A 10,934-nucleotide genomic window follows, 5' to 3' on the forward strand; every position below is an offset into this window, starting at 1 on the left:
TATGGACTGGATATTGGCGGATTAATCGCGTCAGGTGAGTCTAAGATGATTCACCTCGTCGCGGAACGAAATTCAAAATGCACAAGCTATAATAGATAGTAGTAGTAATAGTAATGGTTATTCTGCCCTTTACGGGGTACAGCTGAAGACGAATGTGTAATAGCAACGATTTTGCTACAACAGCAGAATTATATAGTTCTTCCTCCAAATTTATGATTTAAAAATTTTTTCCGAGGATGATGAAAAACGATATTACTAATGTGTGTGTGTAAGAGAGAGAGAGAGAGAAAAATATTGCAAAAATTGCAGAAAAAGATGCCTGCAACAAATAAACCAAAGAAATATAACAATGCTTCAATATAAATTTCAGTATCAATTTTCAATGTCAATAATAATATAAGTATAGCGAAAAACCGCAACAAGTTATGTTTATTTACCTCAGATATTTGTCCACTCCAAGTGCAGGGTTTGCCATTGCCCCGTTAGCTATTTATAAGAAATGTTGCCCGCTCAGCACCTGGCTCACAACGCACGGACGTGGGGTTGGACTTTGCTGAGCATAAACGATATTACCAATGTGTGTGTGTTTGTGTGTGCGCGCGCGCGTGCGGCGTGTGCGTGTGCGTGTGCGTGTGCGTGTGCGTGTACGTGTGCGTGCGCGTGTGCGTATGCGCGCGCGCGCGCGCGCGCGTGTGTGTGTGTGTGTGTGTGTGTGTGTGTGTGTGAGAGAGAGAGAGAGAGAGAGAGAGAGAGAGAGAGAGACCTACAGATTTTCGTCGCGTTGTCGGTAATAATCGAGTATTTTTTTCCAAAATAAAATAATAACGAAAGCAGCACTAAATAAATAGCAAACTATACGTGCCACATGTTGTTCACCGTATGGTCGTACTGCGAATGATAGGTGGACTGAGAGAAATAATTATTTTTTTCAAAAAAAATTTTGTTGATTTAATAAAACCGGAAGATTGTATGTTGCCAATCAAATCATCTGCTTGGCAACATACAATCTTCCGGTTTCTACAAAATATTTTGTTAAGTTGAAGATAATAAATGTTATAATCAATAAAATTTTTGATAATTTAAAGAGATATTGTATGAAATAGACTAAATATATGCTTCATAATATCAATTTTTTTATTTCTTTTATTCATACAACAAATGCAGATATTGAATGGAAGAAATACTTCGTTAAGTTGAAGTAATAATTTGTTAATTAAATGAATTTGTTACTCTATAGAAAAGTCTGTTTCAGAACGCGGTTATTTAAATTGTTAGAACACTTTTCTTTAGCTACATAATTAGTGTGTTCTATTTAGTATATGTCAGTATATGAAATCCAAAACAGAAAACAGACATAAATGGAAACTCTTTTATGCATTCACTTTCTTCTCCGTATGCTTTGAATTTTTTCAAACGCTTGGTTTTGAAAAACTCTCAAAACAATTTCTTTGAACTTTGTTGTCAACGGGTTGTCGAACTTTGTTACCGGCGGGTTGCCGGACCGTTGTCAGATTTCGTTTCCGGCGGGTTGCCGTACTTTTACAGCCGACGATTGTCGGATTTTAGTAACCGACTCGTTTATTCAATTAAATGGGCAGATGAGGGTTTAGCAGTTTCGTCCATAAGGGATACGCGGATCTGCATCCAATCTTTCCGTTTTTCTGTCAAGAGCTTTGTCAGCTCAACAATCTTCGTTTTTTATAAATTTGATTTATAAATTTGATTTTTTATAAATTTGATGACCCTACGGGATCATCTTGTTTTTGAGCCTATGGGATGGATATTGGCAAGCCTACAAGGGATGCTGCTAGATAATATTTTTTTAGTCGAAATTTGTGCGGTCTTGAAAACTCGGAAAAAAATAGACGATTATTTTATATACATTTTATATACATTTATATACAAGTGGCTAAGGAAATATGACTAGGATTTCCCATATCGCGGCCGAATAATTATTGTGCGCCAGCGGAGTTAGGAAAAAGACATCAGGCGAGAGAAAAATCCGAATACCGAATTTGAATCTATACAAAATTCTATAAGTGTGTATTTAAAATTGTCCGATATAACAATAAACATGCTATTTACACAGTTATCTACAAGTATCTTTATTCCGCGAGCGACAGAACAATTCTTAGTGCGCGAGCGACGGGACTTAAACCGCGAGACTTATCGCGAGCCATGATCTCTTTTGGTTTAAACGCCGAGCGAAAGAAAATAGGAACTATCTTTCTTTACGCTGAATGAGACACACACTGTCACCGTTTATTTAATTGTAAGATTTACGAGCGCAAAGATTCGGTGTTTAATTTCGCATTGTTTCAGGGAACCTTTGCGTCCCGGTAATAATAATTAATAGCGTTTTTTTTTTGGGAAAACTGGTGCGCACTCAGTGCACATTAAAGCCGTCGTACAAGAAATCAACGTAAAGTGTATGTTTAATATAAACAAGTTAAGTCACGAAATCCTCAATATTCTTATTGTGCTATTTGGTAAAATATATATATATTGGTATTTTATCAGTCGAAATATTTGCATTTTACTTTAAATATTAGAGATTAAATTAGTCTACACTGGCTTTAATGTGCGCTGAGTGTGCATTAGTTCTGCCAATGAAAAACACTATAAGACAAAGTCAAGGCTGACGGTCGACTAAGCAATTGTTTTTTGTCCCTTTTCTCTAAAAAGACTTATAATTAGTTAACTCCCCTTAGGAAAAGCAGACTCTGCTAATTTTGTTTGTATGTTATTATTAAATTTAAAAAATGTTGATTCAAGGCAAGCCGTAATGCGAGAATAATTTCATCTTTTTTGAGGATATCGCATTTTTTTCGAGATATGCTCCCATCTGTTCAGCCATGCTGTCAATGGTTAGATCAATAGGGACGTTTGTAAAAAGTGACACGACGTTGAGAGAAATGAGAATATAGTTCTTTAAGGTGCTGGCCACTCAAATCTCTGACCAGTTGGAAACTATATTTTATGTGGCTGTTTGCTTTTGGGATGTTGGAGGATATTATATTGTGTAAAAATCTTGCAAGGCTATGCAATGGACCGTCAATAAAGGACATTATGATTCTTATGATTTTGTTTATGAATCGAGTATATCTGAGTCGTTTCTGCTTTCAACGTAGAGTGAATAATTTAAACATCCTTACGGATACCGATACACTGTACAGTAATATTTATATATTAATTTAAATGATATTCGTAAAATTAGATTTACACTATTTTGAAAGTAAACGGTTCATATTCTTAGTCCTTTCTTCTGAGGAATGGTTTACAGTAATGTTGAGAATTAAGTGAGCGGAGCCTTCACATTACATAGGTGAGATCTCGATGTACGTATTGTAATTACGTGCGCCTGTGTGTAACAAGTCAAACGAACAAAAATATATCTGCGCTGCAGTCAATGGCAAACATTGAAAATATGAATTATATAATATTAATTATATGTTGTGCGATAATGTTTTGTATAAATTATGCATACACAATATACATTATTAAAAGAATTCTGTCAATCTTTGTCTATCCTTCTTTACCTTCCACAATCGCAACGTCACCTAATATGGATATATTGACACATGACACACGATATATTTGTCCATTTTTCCATAATTTCCTGACTTAATGCATCTTCCATTAAACAAATTAAAAAAATATTTTGTTATTTTGTATTTTCAGTTACCCTTTAATTTTAGTAAATTTTTTTATTTAAAGTCACAAAAAGTACTGTATTATTGTATATTAGAAGATTTTATTGTCTTTATCTTATTATATAAAACTCTTTATTAATAGTCATATTGGAAGCTCGAGTATTACTTTTGCATAAATTAACACAGATAAAATAACTAAATTTTTTCATTATTAAATCGAAAATGCATAGATGCGAATTGTAGGTATAAAAACAATACAAATATTAAACGGAAAACCTAGCTGTAAACAATTAACAAAAATTTTGCAATGCATATTGCAAATATTTATTGATTATTGATTATACAATTAATATTCAATACTCAAGTTAAAGATATTTTCACCTAGCTGTTAAGGGGATCCTATAGCGAAGGCCGAACTTCCTCGACGTCGGTAATGTCAACATTTCTAATCCTGTTTTCTATGTTATATATCTATGTCTGTCCTTGTCTAACCAGAGGCATCTGTCTTTGTTCGATTGCTGCGCCATCTCTCGCTACACGCAATACTGCTTATCCTGTCAACCTAAATGTGCTTTTGCTTAATAAAACTTCATTTTACGGAATCTTTTTTTCTAGACGTTGAATCTTAGTTTTATTTACACGATATTGTTTCTACATGTTGTCCCTACGTCGCCTTGGTGTCATTATATATATATAAACTGCAGTAATTTTGTTATTGTCGTCAGATGACAGTTGTATGTGCCCAAATTAGTAAAATTTTTAATTTTTTTTTGTTCCCAATATGAAATCGTACAACGCGATGTAGATTTTTGTGCGTACTTTAATTCTAGACCAAAAACTTGCAATTCTGTAAAGCCAATTCAAAAATTCCTTTAAATGAAAAAATGTCGGTAACTACCGCCACTATAGGATCCCCTTAAGCCCCGGACACACACTTTTTCGTAACAGTAAAGCCCCTTGCACAATAGGCGATAGCGATAGCGACAGCGACAAAAGTTGCCGACAAAGGTATAGCTTTGCTCGGCAACCTTTGTCGCTGTCGCTATCGCCTATTGTGCAAAGGGCTTTACAGTAAAGTTTCGACCAATCGCATTGCTCGATCCAGAAACGTACGACCGTATGAATAGTCCAATCGCCAGGTCGATTGAGCATTTTTTCGAGGTTGATGGCTTAAGTTAATGTTTTTTTATGTTTTTTGGGTCGTAGAACAAGAATCTGTAAATAGTTTTTTCGTAAGTCGATGCGATAAAAAGTTATTAACAATTTATTTGTTTAAATTGCCCTAAGCGATCAAACTATACATTTTATAAAAAAATGAACTGGAGAAAATTTGTTCCTCTTTTCACGACGAACAAAATAGCGTTTAAATTTTTCCAAAATCTTGATTATTGACGGAAATATGTCAATTTTTAGGTAATTACTGCCTACGCGTCGCGGAGTACCCTAGGCGTGCGCGCTCGCGCTCAATTGTATCGTTAAAACAATTGAAACTCTAAACTTGTCTAAACTAGAGTCGTAAATAATCATTTAAATGATTATAGTCTAAACTTGTCTTGTGGTACAATTGAGCGCGAGCGCGCACGCCTAGCTAGGGTACTCCGCGACGCGTAGGCAGTAATTACCTAAAAATTGACATATTTCCGTCAATAATCAAGATTTTGGAAAAATTCAAACGCCATTTTGTTCGTCGTGAAAAGAGAAACAAATTTTCTCCAGTTCATTTTTTTATAGGATGTATTAGTTTGATCGCTAGGGCAATTTAAACAAATAAATTGTTAATAACTTTTTATTGCATCGACTTACGAAAAAACTATTTACAGATTCTTGTTCTACGACCCAAAAAACATAAAAAACATTAACTTAAGCCATCAACCTCGAAAAAATACTCAATCGACCTGGCGACTGGACTAGAAGACCTTCACACATAAAATCACGTAAGGACGTAAAACGTAAGCGTAAGAAAATCGACCAATCCCAATCAAGTATTGTGCTGTCTGTAACCCCAGTAGGGGAAAATACTCGATTGGGATTGATCGATTTTCTTACGTTTTACGTCCTTACGGCATATTATGTGTGAAGGCCTTGTGAACCACATCGTATAATAATCATGGTGGAAGTATACATTCCACCATGATCGTAATCGTGCGCGCCTTCAAGCCGGGCGACGAGACCGGTTGCACGAAATTGATTAGAGACAGCGTGATGTCTTCCCTGGGTGCCACGTTCTGCGGGATGCTGTTCAAGGAGGTAACTTTCCAGCTGATGATCCTGTTGTCCGCGATAATGTTCATCTTCTTCGGGATGCCGCTGACCATCTGCCTCTTAGTTGTGCCTGTGGTCGTCGTACTTATGTACGTCGGCACATATGTCAGCTTCGCCGCAAAGCTAACGGAGATTAACGAGGAGGTGGCTAATATTCCAAGGTATTCATTGTATATTCATGCGTGGAACTTTTGGTTTAACACGTTGACTGCCAAGCCATATTTGGGAAAAATGTCCCTGACACCAATTTGAATTATGCTTGTTAAATTATTCAAAACCCAAAATATAAAATATAAAAATTAAGACAATGAATAAAATTTGATAATAAGATGATATAATAATATAATTAGCCAAATCGCCAAATACCAGTTAATTCATATTTGGCAGTCAGTGTGTTAATGACAGCCTTCTAGAGGTGATCTCTAACGTTTTGATATTCTTGCCCACAGACTTTACATGTCGAACGCCTTTTCTCGCTTCTGGGTCGCCGAAGCGTTTGAACCTCACTTGATGACGCGACATCCTAAAGAGGTTCATTATACCATAATGACGGAAGAACAGTTTCGCCAAGCCAACATAAGCGTCTCCTCGCAGGCCAAGAAGATAGTGGGAACTGTCGCTTTGTGCAAAAGTTACCGGTCAGATAGAAGCGCGTGGATAAAGAGGCTGTGTGTGCATGAGCAATATCAGAGAAAGGGTATAGCATCGTGCCTGCTCAATATTACTGTGCAATTCGCAATTGATGCAGGGTACAGCTGCGCTAACATAGTAGCTTCCGAATATACCGAAGAGGGTAGGGAACTGTGCCTTAAAAAAGGATTTGAACTTAAACAAATATACCACAAGTCTATCCTAGGTTCATATATAACGATATTAATGTACGAGTTAACGTACCGGATCAAACCTACTGAAGATGATTACATATCTGGGATGGACTTTCAAAAAGAGTTTTTAAATCAATTCTAACGATTAGGTTTTCATAGTGCGCTAATTGAGATAACGAATCTCTTGAAAAACGAATGAGACTGATTGACTGATACTGTGTTCCCTGCGAAACAAAGTGCTCCAACCAAATAGTGATCTCTACTTGATTGATACGCTTAGTATTATCCAAATTTTATATTAACCAATGGAAGGATATTAAATGTATAGGAGAGGTATTATTTTTTACGAAATGTTTGTTAGATATTTCAAATATTGTTGTATATATCATAGAATTAATATTATTGTCATGTATATTATTATATCACATATGTATGATCGTCTTATATCGTCATATACATTGTCATTGTTATAAATATTACTGTTATTAAATTAATTACCCAAAAAAAAAATTTTTTTAAACAAGACGCAGATTTATAAAAAAAACACGGATGTTGATTCACTTCAAGGAAAAACAACACTTTATTACATGCATGCTAATAATAGTTAATTTCTATGTAAATAAAATTTATAAAATGGGAAAAATAGAGAGAGAAGCAAATTTTTATGTAAATTTATCATCGATAAAGCAGCGCTTTGACAGATTTCCGTTTAATCAGTAACTGGTACATGGTAATAACGTGCTGTCGAACCAATTTACATTGTAAGATGGCAACACATAACGAGGCAATGTGTTACATAAGTCGTCGTCATCGACGATCAGTGCCCGAATAAATTCCACGTACGCATTTACTCCTTCACTCCATTCCTTTCGTTCAAAGAGCGATAATATAGTGCATACGTGATAACGTTCGATTAAAACCCGCTCACTTTGATGATAACAGCTCAATCTAGGTTTCATTGCCGTTGTGAGACGTGGTCATCGCAATAAAACCGTTATCAGTGCGATATCCGGACACCAGTAAACACGTACGAAAACAGTGAGAAGATAACAAAATAACGTCGTGCTAACTCTTGTCACCGCGAATCGCTTGTGATCTATATATTTTAAAGATTTTTAAACCGATATATTGAAATATGTATATCTGTGTGTAAATATACGTGATTGATATATAATTGTGCTATCTCATAATTATTCTTCAGCATTAGATATTGTTAGGATTTTATTTTGTACCCTCATTACTGCACGTTTATTGTATATGATGTTTTTATACTTTTGAACATCCATTTCTCCTTTCTCTAATACAAGTATAAAGATTGTTACTAGCTGCAGGTAATTGTTCCTAAAGCGCTGTAATTACTTTTATCGAGCATCAATGTAGTGTAACGTTTATTACGTACTATTTTTATTGAGACTTTATAATAGAATTAAAATAATGATAGAATAAGATATTTAATATTCTGTATATGTTAAAGTTTATATATAAAATAATATAATATTAAATATTTTATATTCCATTATTACTTTACTATTATTTTATTTTATATAATTAAAATAAACTATAATAAATATTAAATATTTATTCCATCGTAATTTTATCTACTTTATACTTTATATCATTATTTTCATACGCAAGCGATATCAGAAAAAAGTATACCCGTAAAAGTATATTACTCTCTAAAAGAACTCTTAAATTTAAAGAAAAATTTCGGTATTTTTAATATCGAAAATAGAGAGCCCTCGGAATCATTATCAATATCAATCTTTCTTTATCGCATTATTCATCATAATATTTTCAGAGGTAGGCATGTTTCCTCCGACCTACATCGAGGGTTTTCACGACCCTGAAGCAGTAAAATCTATGAAGTACAAAGAGCTTGGGAAAACTGGGCTGCTTGTAAGCAAATTATCTTTCGGCTCCGGTCCGCTTGGCTGTCATTACGGGTAAAATTGTTTATCGCTCGCGCGAGTATTATATTTATCAACACAATAATAATAATTTTTACATAATCACATTGTCACTGCAGCACGTATGACGAGGCGGACGCTATCAAAGCTGTACGTGAAGCAATAAGACAAGGCATTAATTATATCGATACAGCACCGTGGTACGGCCAAGGTCGTTCCGAGGCAACACTCGGCAAGGTGTGCAAAAATTGATTGAGAAGATTATATAATTTCTTTTTCGTACATCGATTTTTCGTGCTGGGCGACTGATGTCTTATTATTTCGCATATTTATAATAGGCATTAAAGGGCATTCCTCGCGCAGCTTACTACCTCGCGACGAAAGTTGGCAGATACGAGTTAGATTATGACAATATGTTCGATTTTACCGTCGAGAAAACTCGGAAGAGTTTCAAGAAGAGTCTGGAACTGCTAGGAGTGGATTATGTCGATGTTATTCAGGTAAGATATTGCACTCAACGAGTCAACATTAATACAAATCTAATAAAACAATTAAATATCTGAAATCAAACTTGCAGGTTCACGATATCGAATTTGCACCCTCATTAGATGTAATAGTCACGCAAACCTTACCGGAGCTGTCAAAGTACGTGGCCGAGGGCAAAGCCAGGCATATAGGTGTAACCGGGTACCCGGTGTCCATACTGAAAGAATGCGTCGAAAAAAGTAACATAAATATAGCCAGCGTGTTGAGTTACTCGAGACTCACTCTCATCGACGACACTTTGTTGGAATACGTTCCATTCTTCAAAGTGCGTAATCTCATTCGTGTTGCGTAACGCCGCGGATTTAATGATAATTTTATTAATTGTCGACTTGTAGAAGCACAAGATCGGTCTAATTAATGCCGCAACACCATGTATGGGTCTCCTAACGAATAATGGCCCACCGAGCTGGCATCCAGCCTCTGACGAGACAAAGAAACAATGCGCGAATGCTGCGCAATATTGCAAGGTTCGTTAACAATAGAGACGTCAATTAAAACAATGCATTGTTGTACAACTGTGGTACATTGATGAGATATTCGAATTTAGTTGTGCAAAAATATGACGTTATAATAAAAAATAACGCAGGAACATGACGTGGAACTCGGCAAACTAGCGATATGGCACTCCATGCAATACACGGATATAGACACCAATTTGGTTGGAATACAGAACACAAAGCAGTTGCAGATGAATCTGGATGTGATGCGAAACGGCATTACGGAAAAAGAAAAAGCACTGTTGCAAGAAATTCAAGAAACGTAAGTTTCTTTAAAAATTTCTTTTGCAACGTACTTTCATTTTTCTTTAATTCACTCTGTGAACACTCAAACCGGGATGGAATTGTTTTAGGTTTCTGTCGACAGTGAAGAATCAGCACTGGGAAGGTAAAGAAATCCGTGCGTACCGAGAAGCCACCAAGAAGAACATATGAGAAAAATATACTTTTATTTCCGCCGTTTTATGTACCATTTATAGAATTTTATCTTAGAATTTAAAAAATTATACGACTAACAACGTTCTGCTCATATTTCTTCTCATTTTTCTTATCTCTCGTAATTATTTTGAACAATTTCGAAAAACTGCATTAAAAGAATTGGGTAATGCCGATTTTATTTGCCATGTTTAAAAATTCTATCATCTTATATTTCCCTCGCTTATATTTTTATCTCTTATATTTCCCTCGCCATGTATTAGTATTCTATAGCGGCAAGACTCGTTATTATCTCAGCATTTTGAGAGGTCCATTTAATCCGGGATTTAAACGTTATCCTCTATCCTATTCTAAGGTTCGCTCTTCGCAGCTGAACATTTTGCGCTTATCCTTTCCTCTTCAACCTTCAACGTCTAATATTAATCATCTATCTCGTTTCAAGCGCTACCGCGAGGAACGGACCGTTAGATATTATAATATCGAATTCGCGCGTAGCCGGTCAGTGGTCACTTCGTTGTCGCGCTCGCGTTCGTCTCGTCGTGCGAAGACCCCGTAATTTCGGCGCTGCCCGTTTTCTGGGTTATGTACCGGACGTCTCGGCGCGATTATGTAATAAATAGGGGGCCCGAGCGGTCGGGAAAGCCCTGTGCCCTCGGGCCACCGAGAACCCGCAGCCAAAGCCAAGGTAGAGGCCACTGGTCAGTGCACTCGTTCCTGTCGCGCGTTCAGCATCGCGGTCGGCCGTCTCGCGGGGATTCTCCTGCGCAAAGGGCAGCACCTCGCAGTTCTCGCGCACTACTGCGTCTATTC

The 10,934-nt window shown here is 36.3% G+C and overlaps 2 protein-coding genes across 4 annotated transcripts; both read left to right on the forward strand.

Annotated features, from left to right (window-relative positions):
* The first annotated feature begins 5,575 nt into the window (after positions 1 to 5,575).
* LOC112465734 (N-acetyltransferase family 8 member 3-like) lies at positions 5,576 to 7,158 on the forward strand. Its single transcript, XM_025033454.1, has 2 exons — positions 5,576 to 6,076; positions 6,365 to 7,158. The coding sequence occupies exons 1-2, from the start codon at positions 5,784 to 5,786 to the stop codon at positions 6,879 to 6,881; spliced, it is 810 nt and encodes a 269-aa protein (XP_024889222.1). The 5' UTR covers positions 5,576 to 5,783; the 3' UTR covers positions 6,882 to 7,158.
* A 170-nt stretch (positions 7,159 to 7,328) lies between these two features.
* Positions 7,329 to 10,220, forward strand: LOC112465733 (L-galactose dehydrogenase-like). Of its 3 annotated transcripts, none has more exons than XM_025033451.1 (8): positions 7,329 to 8,070; positions 8,538 to 8,682; positions 8,766 to 8,883; positions 8,985 to 9,146; positions 9,224 to 9,457; positions 9,528 to 9,659; positions 9,779 to 9,951; positions 10,043 to 10,220. In XM_025033451.1, the coding sequence occupies exons 2-8, from the start codon at positions 8,546 to 8,548 to the stop codon at positions 10,122 to 10,124; spliced, it is 1,038 nt and encodes a 345-aa protein (XP_024889219.1). In that variant the 5' UTR covers positions 7,329 to 8,070; positions 8,538 to 8,545; the 3' UTR covers positions 10,125 to 10,220. The 3 variants fall into 3 exon arrangements, with proteins under 3 accessions (XP_024889219.1, XP_024889221.1, XP_024889218.1); XM_025033453.1 differs by having other exon boundaries at positions 7,329 to 7,777; XM_025033450.1 differs by having other exon boundaries at positions 7,331 to 7,766.
* Positions 10,221 to 10,934: the final 714 nt, after the last annotated feature.

The sequence above is a fragment of the Temnothorax curvispinosus genome, unplaced genomic scaffold (assembly GCF_003070985.1).
Source record: "Temnothorax curvispinosus isolate PA1 unplaced genomic scaffold, ASM307098v1 QBEX01015443.1, whole genome shotgun sequence".
Classification (NCBI taxonomy): domain Eukaryota; kingdom Metazoa; phylum Arthropoda; class Insecta; order Hymenoptera; family Formicidae; genus Temnothorax; species Temnothorax curvispinosus.